General features: G+C 45.5%; 2 protein-coding genes across 4 annotated transcripts in view; both read left to right on the forward strand.

The window, feature by feature from the left end:
- The first annotated feature begins 206 nt into the window (after positions 1-206).
- Positions 207-8,840, forward strand: SNRPC (small nuclear ribonucleoprotein polypeptide C). Its single transcript, XM_035124176.2, has 6 exons — positions 207-293; positions 1,058-1,100; positions 2,192-2,300; positions 3,210-3,299; positions 4,000-4,104; positions 8,469-8,840. Exons 1-6 carry the CDS (start codon positions 226-228, stop codon positions 8,591-8,593), a joined length of 540 nt encoding a protein of 179 aa, XP_034980067.1. The 5' UTR covers positions 207-225; the 3' UTR covers positions 8,594-8,840.
- A 2,833-nt stretch (positions 8,841-11,673) lies between these two features.
- Positions 11,674-22,949, forward strand: part of BLTP3A (bridge-like lipid transfer protein family member 3A) — a 53,416-nt gene continuing 42,140 nt past the window's right edge. For all 3 annotated transcript variants that reach the window (XM_035122159.2, XM_035122162.2, XM_035122160.2), the window contains exon 1: positions 11,674-11,821. In XM_035122159.2, the coding sequence (XP_034978050.1) occupies positions 11,778-11,821 (44 nt within the window). In that variant the 5' untranslated portion in view covers positions 11,674-11,777. The remainder of the gene's footprint in view (positions 11,822-22,949) is intronic.

The raw sequence follows: 22,949 nt of genomic DNA on the forward strand, positions 1-22,949 counted from the left end.
GGTTATTACCACTTCCGGCCTGAAATTTATATGGTTTTGCTCTCTAATTTCCAATGCAAGGAATATAGGGGGGGGGGGTTTACCATAGAAATGCCTAAGGCTCAGAGCGTCTCTGTTCTGCATTGACCATAGAGACTCAATACAAGGGCGCTTTTTATTTTTTGCCGGAAGTCCGATTTTTTAAATCTCTATGGTTAAGAAAAAAACCGAGACGGTTGTCGCATAATGATTGCGCCATTTCCTTTAGACATTTGCGCGGCTGGTAGCGCATCGCTAGCGAGCAACATGCCGAAGTGAGTAAACTGGAGAGCCTTCGTATGAAAAGCTCTGGTGGGAACTGGAAGGGTGAAATGTGCATGCAGACTGAGTAGAACAATGTTCTGTGGAAGGGGGGACGGACGGACAGGTGGCTTGTCCCATATATTTACGTATATTGTTTGTGTACGTTCTCTGTGCTGGTTCCGGTTTGTACACATGTAATTCTTTTAATTGGGCATCATAATAGCTTCACTAAAGAGAATTGTGGCTCTTAATGCTTGGTCTGGCATCCTCACAAATATTCGTGAATTCAAATAACACACACACACTTTTGCTTTTACAAGGGGACAGCCTCTGCTACCCTAGCACACATCCAAAATCTGGTCCTCCAAGCCTCTGGAGCAGATTTTGAGGGTGCATGGAGGGCTGTAGGGGGGAAGAGAGGGTGGCAGCCCTGATTGCAAGTGGAATTCACCCAAAGAGCACTGCATATAACACAATGATTTCTTTTCTCAGTCCTTGTCTTTAAGAAGGGATTCATATTAGTATCAATCAGAGTGACTAGATAGAACCTATCTTTGCATATAGGTAAATATAAGTAAATCTGAATGATGCAATTGTATAAAACAGGTGAATGTTTTTCTGAGGAAAATATAGTGAAATAGCTTCTTCTTGTAAAAACAACAGAACTAAATTTCTAGTCTAACTAAAAAGCATATTAAACTTTTGATAACTTTCATATGTTAAGAAGCAAACAGTCATTACCCTACTTCCAGTGCATATTTGTCTCTCATTCCAGGTTTTATTGTGATTACTGTGATACTTACCTCACCCATGACTCTGTAAGTAGGACATTTCACAATGTTACAGTATAAAAGTTAAAACAGTTCTTCAGAGGAAAGTATTACTTTTGAATACATTTCCTAAATAAAGTCTAATATGCAAGCCTATCACTGGCATCTAGATATAGATAGACATAATGTCATTCTGAAAACTGCCTCAATGTGAAATTGGGTGGTGAATTTGAATAGTTTTCTGTTCCATGCTGCAAATATTTATATACATGATAAATTTCATTATAATTTATATACATTATTAATTATTAAATGAATGAGACTGGTTAGAGTAGAAGTTAAATATGCATGAGCTCAGGATCATGGTTGTGAACTGAAGGCTATTGGTTGGCTGCAGGATGGTTGCTTGGGTAAATATTTAGTGACCAACCATGACCTTAATAAAATCACTATGCTGGCTGTTCATTGTTATCCTGAGGTAGGTAAAAGCAGGTAGCGCTGTGGTCTAAACCACTGAGCCTTTTGGGCTTGCTGATCAGAAGGTTGGCGGTTCGAATCAGTGCAATGGGGTGAGCTCCCATTGCTGTGTCCCAGCTTCTGCCAACCTAGCAGTTCGAAAGCATCCCCGTGCAAGTAGATAAATAGGTACCGCTGCAGCAGGAAGGTAAATGGCGTTTCCGTGCACTCTGGTTTCCGTCACAGTGTTCCGTTGCGCCAGAAGCAGTTTAGTCATGCTCACCACATGACCTGGAAAGTTGTCTGTGGACAAGCACTGATTCCCTTGGCCTGAAAGCAAGATGAGCGCTGCAACCCCATAGTCGCCTTTGACAGGACTTAACCATCCAGGGGTCCTTTACCATTACCTGTTATCCTGACAATTTTCTTTCTAAAGAGAAATGCCAATTTTACTTTATGTCATCACAAAATACTGAAAGGTGATGGTTCAGTGAGCAAACTCACTACATTCTCAGGTCTATTCGGTAGTTTACTAGTTTGAGATAAAATGATTACTGTATTGGAGACTATATGTAAAGGTTCTCTTCCTATATTGGTACAGGAAAAGTTAGGTGAAATTTATCAATATTTTAGACACGTGGGTATGTTTGGTGCTTCGAGAGCAAAAGTTTTATGTCTTGCAGCCATCTGTGAGGAAAACCCATTGCAGTGGTAGGAAACATAAAGAAAATGTGAAAGACTACTATCAAAAATGGATGGAAGAACAAGCACAGAGCCTGATTGACAAAACAAGTAAGTCATATCAATGCAATGGATGTTTCACTTATTTGTTTATTTGATTGAAGTTTACATTTACCTAGAGAATTAGTTCAATCCTTTTTCCACAACATGTTTGCAGTTGAAACTCTGCTTCCTTCAGCTCCTTTATTGGAAAGTTGCAGAACTGCTGGACTTAAAGGCCATGTCATGTAATAATGAATGCAGACTTTTATAAGAATTCCCTGTTGAAGAATTGTGGAATTTGTGTCCTACATTACCACAATCAAGCCCTTAACAACAACAAAAAATTATAACCTATTATTCAGTTGTTTTCTTGTTGAGCTGAGGGGACCATATCTGGTGATGTTTCTCTTAAGATTTTGGGGAAATGGTTCCTTTAAGTATCTTTGTACAGCACATTGACAAACATTTCTAAGGGACACTCTTAGTAGTGCCATATGCTCTTATCCAGGCTTCCTCAACCTCAGCCCTCCAGATGTTTTTGAGACTACAATTCCCATCATCCCTGACCACTGGTCCTGCTAGCTAGGGATCATGGGAGATGTAGTCCATAAACACCTGGAGGGCCAAGGTTGAGGATTATTTTTATTTGTTAGTTTCATGGTCTTCACCACTGATACTTTTTCTAAATCTTGGTGGTTTAGAAACGTTTTCAACTTTAAATAAATAAATGTGGACATTTTATGGAGCAATCCTATGCACATTTACTCAGATGTAAGTCATATTGAGTTCTGTGGGTCTTACCCTTCGGTAAGTGGTGACAGGAATGTAGCCCTAGTTTAGAACCTAGTTTAGAAACTTTTGAAAGGACTTCAGGCAGTTCCACATAGAAAGTATGCATTTGGTCCCTAAAAAGAATCAGAAATGTATAGGAAAACTTCAGTAACTAATTATGTTTGGCTTTTATTTGCATTAATGTAGCGGCTGCATTTCAGCAAGGCAAAATTCCACCTACTCCATTCTCTGCGCCACCTCCCGGAGGAGCTATGATACCACCACCACCTAATATCCGTAAGTATGAATATTGATGTTTTATCTCTGGCTAGTATGGCAATACTTTGGTATGTGTTACAGGGAAAACTTTAGGTGGTTATTTGGGTAGTACAGTCATACCTCCGCTTACGTATCCCTCCGCTTACATAAACTTGGGGATACGTTAGCAGCAAATCCGGAAGTATATTTCCAGGGTTTTGCCGCATGCGCAGAAGCAGTCCCCCCCCCCTAGTTGCGGAAACCTTGGGATCCAACCAGAGCTCCAGAATGGATCCCGTCCGCAACCAGAGGTACCACGGTACTTTAAATAAAATAGCAGCCATTTATTAATTACGAATAACATTGCAATCTTAATCGGCTATGAGTGATTGCCGAAGAAGAAGAGCTATGGATGATGAACAGCTGATGTTCATTACAATATTATCTATTCACCATTACAACAACTGGTTGTGATGGTGAATAGATAAGATATTTCACCAACTCCTAACCATAGCTGCCAAGTTATCCCTTTTTTACAGGGATTTTCCCTTATGCTGAATAGGCTTCCTCGTGAGAAAAGGGAAAACTTGGCAGCTATGCTCCTAACTTCTTATGGTGAAGAACTAGCAGACAGTTGGGGTGGGAAAAGATTGTTGGCAATCTTCAAAAACCTCAAGTGTTTCTGAGATGTCAGGTTGATGTGCAAATTTGACATTTGTCCATTGTTTTCATACTTGAGCGGGTCCTCCACGGCCTGGTATGATGCCAGCGCCCCACATGGGTGGCCCTCCAATGATGCCAATGATGGGCCCACCACCCCCGGGAATGATGCCAGTCGGCCCTGGTAAGTTCTGGATTACATAAATATTTGTCTTTTTGCTTTAATTCCTTATATTCTGAAGATATATGTGTATGTGCATGTGCATAGGTTCTTAACTAGAGCTTGAGCTCCCATATGTTGTAAGTTTCCCTAAAACCTTCTTTGTCCAGGAAGTTCTCCCATCTCTCTAGTGTCTGAGTTAACCCAGTTTTCTCCCCTTGTGATAAACCTCTTGCCGGATTATAATCACCATTCATTTAAAATTTGGTCCTGCCTGTTTCATAGGACTTTTGGGAGCTTCCATCCTTAAGATCTCATATTTCTATGTATAGATACAGATCTGAAAAATATATATTGATATTTACTGATTAAGGTGGTAGCTGAGATGTTTCTCTATATGATTCTTAAACTTATTTCTGTCACATTTTTATTTCTATTTACTTTTAAAATACATTTATACTTTAGCATATTTAATCTTGTTATGATTTATTAAAATATTTTATATTATTTTCATTGGCTTTTTATATAATTTTACAAAACTAAAAATGAAAAAAATAAGAAAAGAAAATAATAATGGAGAAGAGACACCCCATATTCCTCCACCTCCCTAACCCTCAGTGGTACAGTTAGATCACAAGTTTGTTAAATTCTAATGTTTGTTGGTTTTGTTTCATTGTGCAATTTGGCGTGATCAAAGGTGCCAGGAATTATTCTGTAGTGCTGTTGCATAGGCTGTTATGCATTTAAAAGATCATACTATACATCTGGGGTGAATAAAACCTTATCTTAAAAAGCATTTCACTGATTCCAAAAGAAAGATTTTTCAGTGTCACCCAAAATTCCCAACCTTCCCACTAGGAAAATTATGGTTAAGCCATGATGAATACTCTTCAAGCTCAGACTCTTCTCCACTCTCTTTCAGATTCCATTTTCCTTTCCTGATTTTCTTATACCATAGCATGCTGGGAAGTCCACATTTAGCAAACTAAAAATTGCCTTCAATCCATGGCTTGAAGTGGGTTTGCAAACTGTGATTCAGAAGTTGTCCTAGTTAGCATTAACCATTGTTTGCCTGATTCAGATGTCACATCATACCATGGTTAAGCAAACAAGGGAGGGAGCTGCTCTCAATCCCCAAATCATGGTTTGACCACAACATATATAAAACAGGCAATTGTTCACCAAAGCAGTGCTGGAACAAAATTACTCATATCCTTTGCCACCATTCAAAGTGTGGAAAATAGGAAGCAATCTTAGCAGTAAGCAAAGTGTTGGGCATGCTCTTTACCATGTGACCATTTAGTACGCCCAAATAATTTAGCCTGTGTTAAGTGAGTCTCCTAAATGTCTTCTGTATGAAATACCAAATACCGTGTTTCTCATATTATAAGACATGTCTTATATTAATTTTTTTCCTCAAAAAAACACGACATGGCTTATTTTCAAGGGATGTCTTATTTTTTAATAAAGTGCACGCGGGCGCTGTTTGCCGGGCTTGTCAAGCCCAGCAAGGAGCGCCCGCCGATCTTCGGTGACAGGCGGGGGTGGGGGGAGAGCAGAGAACGATCTCCGCTTCCCCCCCACCCCCGCCTGTCACACAGCACAGGGCCGAAGATCGGCGGGCGCTGTTTGCCGGGCTTGTCAAGACCAGCATACAGCGCCCGCCGATCTTCGGTGACAGGCGGGGGTGGGGGGAGAGCGGAGAACGATCTCCGCTTTTCCCCCCACCCCGCCCGTCACACAGCACAGGGCCGAAGATCGGCGGGCGCTGTTTGCCGGGCTTGTCAAGCCCAGCAAACAGCGCCCGCCGATCTTCGGTGACAGGCGGGGGTGGGGGGAGAGCGGAGCACGATCTCCGCTTCCCCCCCACCCCCGCCTGTCACACAGCACAGGGCCGAAGATCGGCGGGCGCTGTTTGCCGGGCTTGTCAAGCCCAGCAAACAGCGCCCGCCAATCTTCGGTGACAGGCGGGGGTGGGGGGAGAGCGGAGAACGATCTCCGCTTCCCCCCCCCCCCGCCCGTCACACAGCACAGGTCTGAAGATCGGAGGGCGCTGTTTGCCGGGCTTGTCAAGCCCAGCAAGGAGCGCCCGCCGATCTTCGGTGACAGGCGGGGGTGGGGGGGAGAGCGGAGCACGATCTCCGCTTCCCCCCCACCCCCGCCTGTCACACAGCACAGGGCTGAAGATCGGCGGGCGCTGTTTGCCGGGCTTGTCAAGCCCAGCAAACAGCGCCCGCCGATCTTCGTTGACAGGCGGGGGTGGGGGGAGAGCGGAGCACGATCTCCGCTTCCCCCCACCCCCGCCTGTCACACAGCACAGGGCTGAAGATCGGAGGGCGCTGTTTGCCGGGCTTGTCAAGCCCAGCAAACAGCGCCCGCCGATCTTCGGTGACAGGCGGGGTTGGGGGGAGAGCGGAGCACGATCTCTGCTTCCCCCCCACCCCCGCCCATCACACAGCACAGGGCCGAAGATCGGCGGGCGCTGTTTGCCGGGCTTGTCAAGCCCAGCAAACAGCGCCCGCCGATCTTCGGTGACAGGCGGGGGTGGGGGGAGAGCGGAGATCTCCGCTTCCCCCCCACCCCCGCCTGTCACACAGCACAGGGCTGAAGATCGGCGGGCGCTGTTTGCCGGGCTTGTCAAGCCCAGCAAACAGCGCCCGCCGATCTTCGGTGACAGGCGGGGGTGGGGGGAGAGCGGAGCACGATCTTCGCTTCCCCCCACCCCCGCCTGTCACACAGCACAGGGCTGAAGATCGGCGGGCGCTGTTTGCCGGGCTTGTCAAGCCCAGCAAACAGCGCCCGCCGATCTTCGGTGACAGGCGGGGTTGGGGGGAGAGCGGAGCACGATCTCTGCTTCCCCCCCACCCCCGCCCATCACACAGCACAGGGCCGAAGATCGGCGGGCGCTGTTTGCCGGGCTTGTCAAGCCCAGCAAACAGCGCCCGCCGATCTTCGGTGACAGGCGGGGGTGGGGGGAGAGCGGAGATCTCCGCTTCCCCCCCACCCCCGCCTGTCACACAGCACAGGGCTGAAGATCGGCGGGCGCTGTTTGCCGGGCTTGTCAAGCCCAGCAAACAGCGCCCGCCGATCTTCGGTGACAGGCGGGGGTGGGGGGAGAGCGGAGATCTCCGCTTCCCCCCCACCCCCGCCTGTCACACAGCACAGGGCTGAAGATCGGCGGGCGCTGTTTGCCGGGCTTGTCAAGCCCAGCAAACAGCGCCCGCCGATCTTCGGTGACAGGCGGGGGTGGGGGGAGAGCGGAGCACGATCTTCGCTTCCCCCCACCCCGCCTGTCACACAGCACAGGGCTGAAGATCGGCGGGCGCTGTTTGCCGGGCTTGTCAAGCCCGGCAAACAGCGCCCGCCGATCTTCGGTGACAGGCGGAGGTGGGGGGAGAGCGGAGCACGATCTCCGCTTCCCCCCCACCCCGCCTGTCACACAGCACAGGGCCGAAGATCGGCGGCGCTGTTTGCCGGGCTTGTCAAGCCCAGCAAACAGCGCCCGCCGATCTTCGGTGACAGGCGGGGGTGGGGGGAGAGCAGAGAACGATCTCCGCTTCCCCCCCCCCACCCCCTTCCGTCACACAGCACAGGTCCGAAGATCGGCGGGCGCTGTTTCCCGGGCTTGTCAAGCCCAGCAAGGAGCGCCCGCCTATCTTCGGCTCTGTCCCCCAATGCGCTACGGCTCGGGGAAGCAGGCAGGGAGCTCCTGCTGGGTCCCGCGCCTTTGCCTCTCGGTCGGGGCTTTTCGATAGTGCTTATTTTCGGGGTATGTCTTATTTTTCACCAACCCTTTGAAATCCTGTCATGGCTTATTTTTTGGGGATGCCTTAAAATATGAGAAACACGGTATATTATGTGGTACAAAACAGCAATGTGTGATACCTTGAAAGACCTGGTTGTGTAAGTATGTTGTGTAAACTCTTGCCCAATTCTGGAGCTTTGAAGGCATTATCAGTGTTTGGGGGCACTATCGGCATTTGGAAGCTATCTAATCTAGAACATGTTTTTGAAGTATGTACTATCATAGCACAATCATAGTCAGGTAAAACAATGGAAGTGGATATTAAGTTTCCTTCCAGGAAACTTTATTTCATGGAGCAGGACTTTCCTGTACCACTTCCTGTACCATCCTGTGAGATGGGAGGCCTTTGGGAATGGCATGGGGGATTGGCAAACAGAATGGAAGAAAGTCATCTGAAACACCTCCTGTGTAAATGGAAGAACAATCTAGTCTAGGAAAGTTTTCTCTTTCCATACTGAAAATGTGGAAGCTTCTTCCTAGAAATCTAGGTGGTCTTTTCAGGACACTTTTAATAGACATTGTGGTGTCTTTGACTAGAAATTGGTTAGTACATTTCTTATGCTTTAAATTTACTTTGCTGTAGCTCCAGGAATGAGGCCGCCCATGGGAGGACATATGCCAATGATGCCAGGGCCACCTATGATGAGACCTCCATCCAGACCTATGATGGTGCCAACCAGACCAGGAATGGCTCGTCCAGACAGATAAAGTGGGAGTGGACTGTCCATTCTGCCTGTGTTTTGTGTACACCCATCTGTGAACGAAAGCCCTGGGCGTTCCATTGTCCCAAGCCGCAACAAACCGCCTGGTTTTTCAGTTTCCAAACTTAAATGGGTGAAGGAGGGAGGGGAGAAACAGAAGACTGGACTGGAGGTTTGTAACATTTATCAGACACATGTCCTTGTTCATTATTGGAATAAAACTTTGATACTTGTTAGACACATTGTGTGTTGTTCATCCCATGTACGTACATGGTGCAGTAGGACAAATAATCATAAACCAGATTGCTCATAAGGTTGAGGCACAATTCATGATGCTGCCACTACTGCCTTTCTCCCACCTTCCCTGCCTCTGCATATGGTCTCCTCTCACCCTCCCTGCTATTGGATCACACACACACACACACACCACACGGTTGCTCTCTCCACCTCAGTGTTCCTAGCTACCCTCCCCCATGCTTCCTGGTGATCTGCTGCCTTGGAGGTTTCCTTCGGTATGTGTTCCTACCTTTGTTTTTGGTTGGGATGGTATGATGCAGCAAGTCTTCTAGCAGCAGAAACCCTTGAGATAGCACTGCTGGGGAGTTGTGCTTCTGAACAGTTTGCGTCTGAGAGATGCAAATGGTTCCTGAGCACAGTGACCACTCATGCTGTATAGAATAGAAAAACAGCCAGAAGTTCCTTAAACTCATAAAGCAGATATGAGATTTTAGTTTAATAATAAAAAAGCTTTCTGCAAATGGTACACTCAAAAAAAGTTTGATGCTGCAGAAGAATGCATGCTATTTGTAAATGAATGTGTTATTTAATCTTTTTGAAAAACAGATAGTATTACAGCACTCTGTGAAACTATTTGGTTTCAATAAAATCAAATTTCCCAAGAAGTAGAAACTTACTATTATTTATTTATTTTCTGTTATATCTCCTGCCTTCCAGGGCAAAAAGCCTTGCAAGGTGGCTGACAAGTAGATACTATACAATTAAAATAAACTATGAAATGGAAAACTATTTAAAAACAGCATTCTGTAAAATATTAAGCCTGATTCTTCTTGTTATCAGCAATTTGCTTCTGTAACCTAAAGGGAACCTTCATGGACAATTTGTCTGCAATCCTAACACTACTTGAAACATGAAAGACCACTGATCTCTTGTTTGGGGTTGTGTTTTTTTGACTTCATTAACAGCTTCTGGTTGGGAAAGAAGCAGATTGCTATGCTACGACCTATGCATTTTTATGTGGACATAGGGAGTCACCAGGGCTGCTGAGCTAGCAATTGTGGGCAACTATACACCCTTTTGTTATGGATAATTGCTTCATGAAAATAGCATGTGACCTGCTTTAAAATGAGTAATGTTTGCTTTTTGTAAGTGTTGGAAGTGTGTTCTCAGCAGTGTAGCCTTCACTTTTTCCTAGAGAATTCCTGCCATACTTGCAGAATTTGAAATCCAGTTGGGAGTTGGCAACTTGCACCATTAAAAGCTTGGTGAGCAGAACTGTGTATGCAAGCTGACATTGCTCTGTTAATTGGTTAAGGCAGTACAGTTGCTTAGGGCAGCATGAGCGGATTTGTGGGGTCTGCTTTGCTTTTTGTTTACTATAATTTGAGATTCACCAACCAGAGCAAAATTGTGAAGCGGGTGGAGCAACCCATGAGCACTGCCATATCAGCTGCACCCCATGAGCCATTTACCAAAATGATCTGTGTATACAATTACAAAACTACATCCGACATACTGTACTCCAAACCAGGAGATGCCAGCTGTATGGTTTTTAAAACATAGAATAGAATCATAGAATCATAGAGTTGGAAGAGACCACATGGGCCATCCAGTCCAACCCCTTGCCAAGCAGGAAACACCATCAAAGCATTCTTGACATATGCCTGCCAAGCCTCTGCTTAAAGACCTCCAAAGAAGGAGACTCCACCACACTCCTTGGTAGCAAATTCCACTGCCGAACAGCTCTTACTGTCAGGGAGTTCTTCCTAATGTTTAGGTGGAATCTTCTTTCTTGTAGTTTGAATCCATTGCTCCGTGTCCGCTTCTCTGGAGCAGCAGAAAACAACCTTTCTCCCTCCTCTATATGACATCCCTTTATATATTTGAACATGGCTATCATATCACCCCTTAACCTTCCCTTCTCCAGGCTAAACATACCCAGCTCCCTAAGCCGTTCCTCATAAGGCATCGTTTCCAGGCCTTTGACCATTTTGGTTGCCCTCTTCTGGACACGTTCCAGCTTGTCAGTATCCTTCTTGAACTGTATCCTTCTTTAAAGCAAAACAATTTGCTTTAAAATCAGCTGCCTCAAAGTAAACCTACATATTACAGTGAGCTACCGGTAGCTGGGTAGGCTTGCTTAAACCAAATGGGTTTTAGCAGATGCTGTCTTTACCTGTAGGCGGAGTGAGGCAGCTGCATTGGGCTGCAAACGCTGGAGATCTGAGAGCAGCAGCAGGATGGTGACAGGATAATGTTTGTCTGCTCTTAAGCCAGCCTACTGCCCTCCTTTGCAGTGGAAAGCAGCAACGTTGAATTAAAAGGCATCTGACAGCCTGGTTGGCGTTTGTACATGGCACGGGAGGAGGTGCCACCTTGACTTTTGATTCAGGCAGCAAGATGTCTTGGGCCAGCCCTGCATGAGAGCGAGCCCCACTATGGTGATGATAATTATCTATTTACTTATTTATACTCCGCCTGGCCAGCAGCCGAAGTGGCCGTTGGGACCTCGAGCATTTTACAAATCCACCCTCCGCGTTAGACAAAGGCCAATTTAAAACAATAGCAAGAATTAAAGAGCGCAAAGCACCATATTGCCCACAACGACAGACACCACGGGGATGTTGTGCCTTGGCTGCAGCTTCGGTAACATGCAGGGAGAGGTTGCTGCTGCGTCTGCTGCTGCTCTCCCTGTGAGCCAACAGAGGGCGCTGCCACGCCGCCGCCGTGTTCGTCCCGCCTCTCTCCGGCGGGCGGGGGCTGAAGGTGGCTCTGTCGGACTTGGCCGCGGTGGTGGCCGGGATTCCGTCGGCGTCTGAGACCGGGAGGGAGGGAGGGAGGGGACTGGCGATGGCAGGAGGCGGCCGGAGCGGCGGAGGCGCAGGGCGGCGAGGGAGGCTGTGATGGAGCCCCTGGGGTGTTAAGAGGAGCTTCGTCCTGTCCAGGGCCCCGGCATGGCTGGCCTCTTCAAGAAGCAGATCCTGAAGCACCTGTCCAGGTGAGCGTCGGCAGGTCTCCCTCTTCGAGTTGTGCGGAGGCAAAAAGGGGGGAAAGGAGCCCTTGGGGGGGGGGCTGTGTGAAGGGCAGACAGAGGCGAATAGGGGTGCAGGTCCCCGAGAAACCTTCCCCTGTGGCAAAGGTCTTTGCGACAGCAGAAACCACGAGGGGAAGGGGGAAAGGGTCACCAGACGGACCCCCCGATTATTTGCCTCCCACAAAACGCTTGTTTTCTTGTGCACTTCTTTCCCCTCCCCAGCCCCCAATTCCATTTGTTGCTGTCTATGCTTCCATTGGGTTTGTCCCCTTTTTCTGCCTTGCCAGTATTCTGCCTTCTCTCTCTTCTGCCCTCTGCCCCGTCCCTTCCTTGGCAACAGATGAAATCCTGCTTTTGATGTTGCCATTTAATCCTTCAGCTCTGGCCGTAATGATGCTGGAGATGATTCCCACCCCCCCACCCCGCCCCAGCCACTGTTTTATATTGTGTGTGCGTGCATATAATCTATTCCTTTGGCTTCCTCCTCTTCCAGATTAGTTAAAATTTTGCACAGAGTCAGTGAAGGCTGAACATCTTCTCTTAAGGGCTGCTTATAGTTCCGAAGCTTGCATCTTTCTGGCTTGCTTGTTTGAAATAAGTAAATAAATAAAAATAATTCTCCCGCTGGCAACCAGAGTCTTAAACAATTGAAGGACCGGTGCATGAGTTAGTTTTCCCCCTTTGCATTTGGGATTAGTAACATGAGACAGGGAGACATCTGTTTCAAGGTAGTTAGTGTTTAAGAGTATGGAGAGCTCAAGGACAGCACAAGTAATATAACACAACTGAGGAAAAGCGTATGCTAGGATGACCAGTCAATATATATTCCCGCAATATATTGAGGGAAAAGCAGTAACAAATTACTGGTGCATACAGTTGAAACTCTGAAAATCTGGGCTCATGCCCAACACTAAATTCACCATCTGTGTTGTTTGTACACAGTATTCATGCAACATTTCACTTGTGTCATCATTATTTGTTAGTAAGCTGATGATATTTCTGGCTGTCACTAACTAACATAGAAAATGCCTAAGTTGGAAAACATAGGACAAACTGTGCTAATTCAAAATATGGTGTGCTAGTGTTCATTTGAGAATCCTACCCATTTGGGGCTTTAAGAAGGTACCTTTTGTTTATAATACTGACCAAAAACTGAGACGTGAAGAAAGTGAAACAACTTGCAAGAGCCTGCCCGTTAAAGCTTTTCCACATGATCAGTTAACACGTGCCCCAGTCACATTATTTCCCCTTACTCCAGTAGTCTCTCTGTTCCTCATAATGTACTACCCAGCCTGCACATTGTGGGGGAAAGGATAGCATTGCTGTAACCATGTTGCTGTTGCTTCGCTCCTTCCCTTCTTGACTATGGGTGTGTGTTCTGGGGCAGGTAAAAGAGAATGTACAAATGCTGGGGGAAGCTGAAGGGAAGACTGCTGCCATGGGAGCCATCAGTGTGAAACAAGGCAGCTTAGAGCTAAGAATACCTGCAGCATGCTTTAGGCATCCCCCCCCCAATAAAAAATTCCACTACTTATGTTTAAGTATTTTTGGAGAAGGGGCATGTGGTGGTGCTATGAGACATGGTAGTCCTTGTCTGATAAAGAATTGTAACAACATTAAACTGAAAAATTCACAGAGTAGCATCAGTGGATGGGTATAGTTGTAATATGGGTGCAAATGAGAACTCCTGGGTGTCATTGATAGTAGGCGCATGTTTGTTTTTAAAGTAAATTTCCATGCCTCTCCCTGTCCAAAAGCCCAAAAGATAACTTGCATAAACATATTTCTAAAATGAAGTAAAACTTCCAAACCGTGAAAGAGCCAAGAAGAACAAATTACAGAAAGCTGACAACTGTACAGCCATAATCCATATACTATCTACTGTATTGTAATTCTGCTAGCTAAAATGTTAATTTTCCTTACCCAGGTAAAAACTATTGCAGTTCAAGCACTGTGAAAATGTGATATTCTTGTTGAAGAAGTGTGTAGATCCCTTACACCAAATGAATAATGATGGCAACTGCATAAATGTGTGAAAAAAATCATTCAGACACTTTTATTATGTAGAAGAAAACAGTAGTCTGGGAAAATCCAGCATAAAGCTCAGTGAATATCTTGAGCCATGGTTTGAAGCACTGGCCCTCAGCTGCTAATCCTGATATTTTGAAGCTTTTTATATGCTTGAACTGAAAGTAATATAGATTTGACATCTAGCAGAATAACACATAAAGACTTGAACTAAAGTTCTTGGTCTGTAGCAAGCCTGTAAATATATTCAGTGACTCACCAATTACAAATAGGGCTGCTTTTAAAGGAATTGTACCAAAACATAAGTACACTCTTGTTAAGTTAGGAATTCTCGTTTCTCCATCTGCTCTTATTTTGGTAGTGAATGAAGGAAAAAGCATAAAAACTGTCATAATATATTGAAATAGCTGGTAGGCTTGCAAAACACATATTCCCTGCCATAAGGCAAACTGTATCTATTTTTTCTGTGACTGCAGTTATCTTAGGTAAAATACAAAACTTAAAGCTGATGTTGCCAATGTTTGCCATTTAGAAATTAGTTAATGGTGAAAGAGTGCAATAGGGTTTATCATAAAGGAGTAAGACTGATGACAGAAAACAGAGGGTTTAGTTGGTTGCAGGCAGCATATAACTAGATAAGATGATTTAAGAAATCTTCCCAGTGTCTGCCATGTTTTTCACAGGCCAGTGTTTCTCTGCAGGATGAGGGCCTCTTGTGATCAAGCAGCAAGACAGAAAACACCCTTTGACTGGATCTTCCTAAGTGGAAGGAGCCTGGTCAATTTAGGGATAAGATAGATGTGCACTGAGAAGGCAGGACGAACCAAGCACTTAGTTTTGCTCTGGCAGAATCAAAATTACTTCCTACCCATCATAAGCTGATCAGCATAACAATATTTTACTAAAGATTAAGACTTGACCAAACTATTATTTTCAGATTCCCAGTTGTATTGGTTATTCTTTCTCCCCTTTACATCTCTGCATCCTGGACAGCTGGTAGAGATCAGAAGGCTCTCAATCACCTGTCCTGCATTACTGTACAAGGGACCTCATCCATCCAATGAGTTGATAAGCTGCTTCTGTGTAGCACTTTCTTCAAGGCAGGGGCTGCCATGGTTAGTATGGAGAGAACTTAACTGTGAGCCTGGGTTTGGACCACACACAAGCCAAACCTTGGCTTAGCTCAGTGTGGCACAGAAGCAAAATGGACCAGGAAAGAACAAAACAGCTGTGAGCTTTTTTCTGGGGGGCCTGTGCATTTGCTTTGCCTACTGTGTTGTGCAAACCAGGATTGGAGAGTTGCTATAGAAACACAGGCCGTTACTTACAGTGATTTACTTTGTTTTTAGTATTCAGGCTCCCAGGTTGTTTCCTTCTGGGTCAGTCTTTTCTGCTGTTGAATCATTTAACTCCCTAGGCTGGGTGATAGTGGTGGGTTGGGTTGGGGGGGCTGGCGTTGCACAATGTGCATGTGAAGGAATTGCTGCTTTGTCACTTACTGACTCTCACCAATAGTTTGCTTGCAGGCTTTGGAGTATCAAATGATACATGATCTCATGATCAGTGGCATACAGTATTTAGCCTGAGGATGAGAAATAGTCTGGTTTGATTTATTTCCTCTTTTTTCAGTTCATGTAATACCTCATTGTTTGAGTGGCTTACTGTGCTAAGACCATTTTCCCCTCTAAAGATTTTCTTATGGAATGAACTTCTCTGCCCTGGCTTGAAAAACATTTGAATTGTGATCTTTTGAATATAATGACTTAATTTTAGTTTGTGTTTAAAATTTCAAACATTTTTTATTGAATAGTGACCACATTTCTTTTGGGATTCTGCTTGGATTGAAGTTTTATTGTGGATCTTAGGAATGGAAACTTCCTTAAAATAAGTGACTATTGTTGCATAGTTCAGTTGGTTAGAGGGTGGTGCTGGTAATGCCAAGGTTGCAGGTTTGATCCCTGTATGGGACAGCTGCATATTCCTGTATTGCACTTGCAACTCTACAATTCTATGATTCTATGGCTTGATTTTCATATTCCGTTGATGCAGAAGAGAACCAGGAAGAAAGATGATGGAATTGGTAGTTCTCCTTTTCCTGACTTTCCTTTGATCCCATATACAAACTGCATTGCTCCGCTGAAGAAAAAATAAAATGAATTAAACAGGGCTAATTTGTCATTTCCAGAGAATTACATTTCACAGGATGAATGAAGTGAGATTGATCCCCCCCCCATCAGAAATGCTTGGCTCACTCCAGTAAGCAAAGCAATAAATGTTTTTCAAAGAAAGACCTGCAAAGGTATTGGTCATTCCCTATATTGTCTTAGTAAAAGTGAAAATGAAATTGTAACAAGAAGAACCCCAACTTGTTGGTTCTGTGAGCCCGATCAATAAGCCCATAGCATCAGCTTCTGAACTTGACAAAGTAGGAGTGGAACCACTGCAATGAATTCATAATGAGCCTAGGGAAGAATTCTATTAAATTCTTCCGTAGTGAGGACATTGTTGGGATTTTAAGTTGGCCATTTCATTGGTCTAGTGTGGAGTACCCAGTGCTTCTGGGGAAATCAGAAAGAATTTTTTTAATGTGTAGTGTGTTTAGACACTGTGTGTGCACACACACACTAACTCAATACTTTAATCTGACCTAGGGAGAACCTGAGTTGGTCCCAAATCAATTTGGAGGGGAGCTAGTATTTAATTGTGTCAAAATGGTGCCCAGCATCCAAAAATAGATGAAGACTCCTGCCTCTAGCTCAGGAACCCTCATGCTGAGTTTGGCAACGGTATCCCAAGAGGCATCAGAAAATATGAACAAATGGACAGACAAACCACTTTCCAGAATAGATAGTAGATTATGATAATGTCCTATTTTGATATTATGGAATATTTTGTAATGGGCTGAAACTGTACCTTGATTCTTGACATCTATAATATAATGTGTAGATTATAAACATCCCGGTTATTCTTGAGACCTTTGAATGGTTTCTGAAGACGATCTTTCCAAAACCCAGAAGGCTCATAGGAAATATTTGGAGTGAGTGAAATAGAAAAAGGAAGTGTTTAGTCTGCTTTGGTGGGTTGATGGAAACAAAACTGAATGGTGGAGAGGGAAGGGGAAGTACAAGTGAATGTCACAGGCTGAAGTTCAAAAAGTGAAAGCAAATTTTCTGGAGTTTCCACACCTGGGTCCTTGGTGTGATACCTGTCATGAAGTAGTGATTCTGCGAGCAAGTACTGCTGGGTGGGGCCCCTCAGGTAGGTGGTAACAATTAGTCCCCAAAGTGGGAGCAGGTGATGGGGCTGGCTGGTTGCCAGCATTCCCCAGCCCCTATAAATCTTCAAGTTAACCTGCTGAGGGTTGAGCAGATGAGACCAATAGTGGGGCTAGTGGTCAAGAAGGCAGTTTCTGCACATGCTGTAGAGCAGGCATCCCCAAACTTTGGCCCTCCAGATGTTTTGGCCTACAATTCCCATCTTCCCCAACCACTGGTCCTGTTAGCTATGGATCATGGGAGTTGTAGGCCAAAACATCTGGAGGGCCGCAGTTTGGGGATGCCTGCTGTAGAGGGAAATGAGGGGCAGATGGGGCTCGCTAATCTGGGAAGCTAGCCCATCCAGAAGGAAAACTCCCAAACCTTTGCTGCCTTGCAGGGTATCTTTGGGAGAAGAAAAGGCTAAGGAGTAAATTACTACACAAATCTGGACTGGAGTCCTTAAAACAGTTGGATGGCGTCTTGTACACCTCCTTCCAGCAACTCCTGCAGCCAAGCTGGTGCCAAACATATTGCGCTGTGGACTAAACCACTGAGCCTCTTGGGCTTGCTGATCAGAAGGTCGGTGGTTCAAATCTGCGCAACAGTGGTGAGCTTCTGTTGCTCTGTCCCAGCTTCTGCCAATTCTTCCCAGTTCAAAAGCACACCAGTGAATTAGATAAATAGGTACCACTGTGGCGGGAAGGTAAATGGCGTTTCCTCTGGCACTCATCATGGTGTCCTGTTGTGCCAGAAGTGGTTTAGTTATGCTGGCCACATGACCCGGAAACCTGTCTTGGACAAACACCGGCTCCCTCGACCTGAAATGTGAGATGAGTGTGGCACCCCATAGTCACCTTTGACTGGAGTCCTGGGGTCCTTTACCTTTCATCTTTACTTTGTTATCTGGGCAGCCCAGGACATACTGCCCAGGCTTGCACCCTGGGGAGGTCACTCCAGTGCTGCTTACGCTGCAATTTGACTTCACCCCCACAGGCGTACTCCGTTGTCTCTCGAGACAGACAGCTGCCAATAACAGCTAAGGAGTAAATTACTACACAAATCTGGACTGGAGTCCTTAAAACAGTTGGATGGCGTCTTGTACACCTCCTTCCAGCAACTCCTGCAGCCAAGCTGGTGCCAAACATATTGCGCTGTGGACTAAACCACTGAGCCTCTTGGGCTTGCTGATCAGAAGGTCGGTGGTTCAAATCTGCGCAACAGTGGTGAGCTTCTGTTGCTCTGTCCCAGCTTCTGCCAATTCTTCCCAGTTCAAAAGCACACCAGTGAATTAGATAAATAGGTACCACTGTGGCGGGAAGGTAAATGGCGTTTCCTCTGGCACTCATCATGGTGTCCTGTTGTGCCAGAAGTGGTTTAGTTATGCTGGCCACATGACCCGGAAACCTGTCTTGGACAAACACCGGCTCCCTCGACCTGAAATGTGAGATGAGTGTGGCACCCCATAGTCACCTTTGACTGGACTTAACCGTCCTGGGGTCCTTTACCTTTCATCTTTACTTTGTTATCTGGGCAGCCCAGGACATACTGCCCAGGCTTGCACCCTGGGGAGGTCACTCCAGTGCTGCTTACGCTGCAATTTGACTTCACCCCACAGGCGTACTCCGTTGTCTCTCGAGACAGACAGCTGCCAATAACACCACAAGTTGGAACAGACAGCACAGCACTTGTACATGCAGCAAATACACTGACGCACATGAAGCCCCTAGAGAGGGATCCTGAGGTCCCTTTTGCCTTCCAGAGGTGGAAGGTCACTCTCTCCCTCCTCTTGCCAGCCTCAACAGCAGGTTTTTATATTCCTTAATGTTGCAAAACTGTCTTCTACTGTTCTCTTTCAAACGGACCTAGATTACATCATCCTTGGGGGGGAGGGAAGATGCGTCATGTTCTCATATCTCTTCCATTGAGGATAGCATCAACTTATTGAGAAATTAGTCAGCAGTTGTATTCTCTCTAAGAAAAGGAGGGTATGGGTGTGTTTAGCTCGGTAGTTAAAAGTATACTATTTAAATGGAGCAGGAGGAGAACATAGGTAGTCTTTAGGCATCTTCTAGATAAGCTAGAAATTATGGGAAATTATTTATTCCCTGTCTGTGAATTGCCTTGCTTTGGACAAATTTGTATTTCTTATTAATTCTTTGACTATCCCTGGCTCTCTAATGCCCATACATCCCACACACTATTATTGAAGATTGCAGTATTTTCATACATACTGGAAGAGCAATAGCTCAATGGCGCAAAGCCTGGACTGTGTGTGTGGAGGTCCTGGGCTGCCCAGATGACAAAACACTCCCTCCTCTTGGCCTCGCTGATGGGAAGCAAAGCAATGGCAGAGCATCCGGTTTGCATGCATAAGGTCCCTGCAATCAGTGGTTTTCCCACATCTGTGGTTTTCAATCAGCGTGCCATGGCACCCTGGGATGCCTTGAATGAAGGTCAGGGGTGCCGCGGGCAACACTGGCCTCTGTCCCTCTTTCCTTCCCTCCCTCTTCTGATGCCCTCTCAAGTCTCCGCCTCCCAAAGACTTGCACAGCTGTTTGTTGCAGCATTCCTGGCTACAAGCTCCCTAGATGAATGGTGCCTATGGGGCTGGCCAAGGAGTGCTTCCCAGGCCACTGGAGGGCAGTGTGAGGCGGCACTTCTCTTTGGGGCGGGGGCATAGCTGCCAAGTCCTGGTTAGAAAAATAGGGGATCAGCAGCGCCGACACTGGAAGTTGCTTCTACACATGTCCAGACATGCGTAGAAGCAACTTCCGGTGCCAGCGCTGCCCGATTTCCAGTGCCCAGACATGGGCAGAGCAGCACTGGAAGAAATCCGGGGGAATTACGGGATATTTTGCCATTCGGGATGACAGGGGGAAACGGCTTTAAAAACGGGGGTTTCCCAGGGAAAACGGGAGGCTTGGCAGCTATGGGGGGGCAGCTCAGAGACCAGGGGCAGCAGCTGCTCAGAGGATTCCTAAGGAGAGGGGGGAAGAAAGGAGGCTGAGGAAACACTCCACAAGGGGAGGGTGTTTGAAAAGGGGTGAGGGGCTGCCAGCTCTCCAGGCAAGGGGTGATATAACTGGGCTCCTGAGCCCCACAGGGGTGCTGCAGAAAGAATGTAGTTGGTCAAGGGAGCTGTGGACCCCAAAAGGTTGAAAACCTCTACCCCACATAGACAATTTGGACTGGGAAAGACGCCTTTTTGAAGTCCTAGCACTGCTGCCCGTCAGTGTAGACAGTACTGTGCTAGATGAACCAGTGTCATACCTCATGTTGCATCCACTTCAGATTACGTGTTTTCATGTTGCGTCCTGCGGCAACTCGGAAGCACCGGAACGGGCTACTTCCTGGTTTCGCCACTTGCTCATGCACAGAAGCGCTAAATTGCGCTGCGTGCGTGCGCAGACACAGCACTTCGGCTTGCGTCAGTTCCAGAACAGATCCCGTCTGTAACACGAGGTTCCACTGTATAAGGAAGCTTCCTTTGTTCCTAAGAAGAGCAGCTTTGCATTCATGACTGTTTTATACCAAGTGGGGACATTGGCCTAATTTCATTCAGTTGGCAAAGGGTAGGCGGAAGGTGGCCGAACGAAAGATTCACTTTGTCCTTTAACCTTGTATACTGCTTTCAGATGAAGGGTGGTATACAAATTTAATAAATAAATTTACATTTTAAAAAAATGGTATATTGCTGGCATGCACTCCCTGAGAGATTACTCCCCAGGGAATGTGTCTCTTGAAAGTAAAAAAAGTTCCCCCACCCTTGGTTTATATCATAACCTCCTACGTGTAGCTGGATAATTTGCAAGACTTTGTTAAACTAGAGACAGTGGTTGCCTAAAATATCTGTTGCAGCTGAAAGGAAGTGTGAAACCACAAAACTCCGAACTGTTAAAAATGGGTGATCTTTTAGTGGAATGGAACTTTTAGCATAAAGGTGCACCCCCTAAAGGTGCTGTGTGTTTGAAAGTAAACCAGCCAGCAGTACACTCCTGGTGCTTGAATTTAACCATGTAATGCCTATGTACACTATAGAGACAAGGGTGAAACCTTGCTTTAGCCTCCCCAGCTAAAGTTATGACAGGAAACATACTCTCGTAAGGCATATAGAATCATAGAGTTGGAAATCATCTAGTCCAACCCCCTGCAACGCAGGAATCTCAACCAAAGCATCCATGATAGATCCAACCTCTGCTTTAAAACCTCTGAGGAAGGAGAGTCCACCACCTCCCAGGGGAGTCCATTTCACTGTTGAACAGCTCTTACTCTCAATTTTTGCTGAATAAAAAGAACTCTGTATTGAGCATTTATCTGTCCCCTCCCATTAGCTGATCTAATAAAACGTAAGAAAACAAATGAATAAAGCATACAAACCAAGCAAAAAGTGTGCATAAGTATGTAAAATAATGAGCACACACAGATTATTCCCTAACAGGATCACCAAGAGTTCTGACCTTACCAAGCAGCACTGACAGCCACAACCTAAACCATTTCCATCTCTACACTTGTGACTATATATATTTTTGCCTATGTTAATCATTTACAAGCATTAAGTCTTGGCAATACGAAGATATTTGAGTGGTATCTCCCCTGAACCTTTAAATATTTGAATGGAACTTGCATGTATAAGCAAGTCATCGCATTACATTATTGATTCAAAGCGGGACCCAATCCATTACTGTAGTTTGAACATGGAGGAAAGGAGCAGACCAAAATCTGTTGGTCCAGAACTTCTGCATGCAAGAAAATAGAGCAAGATAGATTTAACTGTTGTTCTGAAGTGAGATACAATGAACTCTCATAATCTAGTACAGTAAGCCCACACCTTATGCATCTTTAAACTCATGTGGCCAAGGAAGAAAGGAAGGAAGGACGGACAGGGGGCAGAGTTCTGGGAAAAGGACTTTTGCAATCCCATCTGCCATTGAACCCTATGTGTTTTGACTACATGCAATTTTGGCTTTAGGTGTGATCAAGTTGCAGGCTTACTGTACAGTGGAATCTCTGTTTACGCCTACCTCCGTTTATGAACGCCTCCGTTTACGAATGCCGCGGACCTGGAAGTGTTTATATCCGGGTTCCGCGGTGGTCGGATGCGCAGAAGCGATATGCGCAGCACACGCAGAAGCGTGCCTTCGGCGAGCGAACGCCTCCGCGGAATGGATTGCGTTCGCAAACCGAGGTACCACTGTTGGCAATACTTCTCTGTTCTTCGTTTCCTAATTGGACTGTTTGCTGCACAAGTACACCAGCAGCCCGAGTTCTTAATATATGGTTTCCCTCCTTAAACTGCCTTTTTATTCTTTCTTTCTTTCTTTCTTTCTTTCTCTCTCTGCATGTGTGTGTGTGTGTACTAGAGTGTCATCCAAGCTGCTATTTTTTTTTTTTTTTGTAGAATAGATGTTTGGTACTAGCTCAGTTCTATTTCTTTTCCAAACAGAGCTATTTTTAGTTCTCTACTCTGATGTCTTCCCAATATCATCTTATTACTGAATCTGAAGCTACTCTGCAATACTCCTCAAATGTATGTCAGTGTTCAGAAATCATTGATCAACCCCTTCAACCCCTGATTGATTTTGAGCTAAACCAAAGGAACTCTTGGCTTTTAAGAATATGGATTTGCCTAAGTGCCATTCATAATTTTGTGGTGTATATTCCAAGGCTCTTATTAAATAGCTATATATGTCTGGTAATAAATCTGCTTCATTGGATATATAAACACTTCCAAAATGTAAATTCAAAGAATTACAGCTCTACCTGCCACACACACATTAAAATTCCCACGATGTTCTGCATTTAATTCA

The sequence above is a fragment of the Zootoca vivipara genome, chromosome 7, assembly GCF_963506605.1.
Source record: "Zootoca vivipara chromosome 7, rZooViv1.1, whole genome shotgun sequence".
NCBI classification, from domain to species: Eukaryota; Metazoa; Chordata; class Lepidosauria; order Squamata; family Lacertidae; genus Zootoca; species Zootoca vivipara.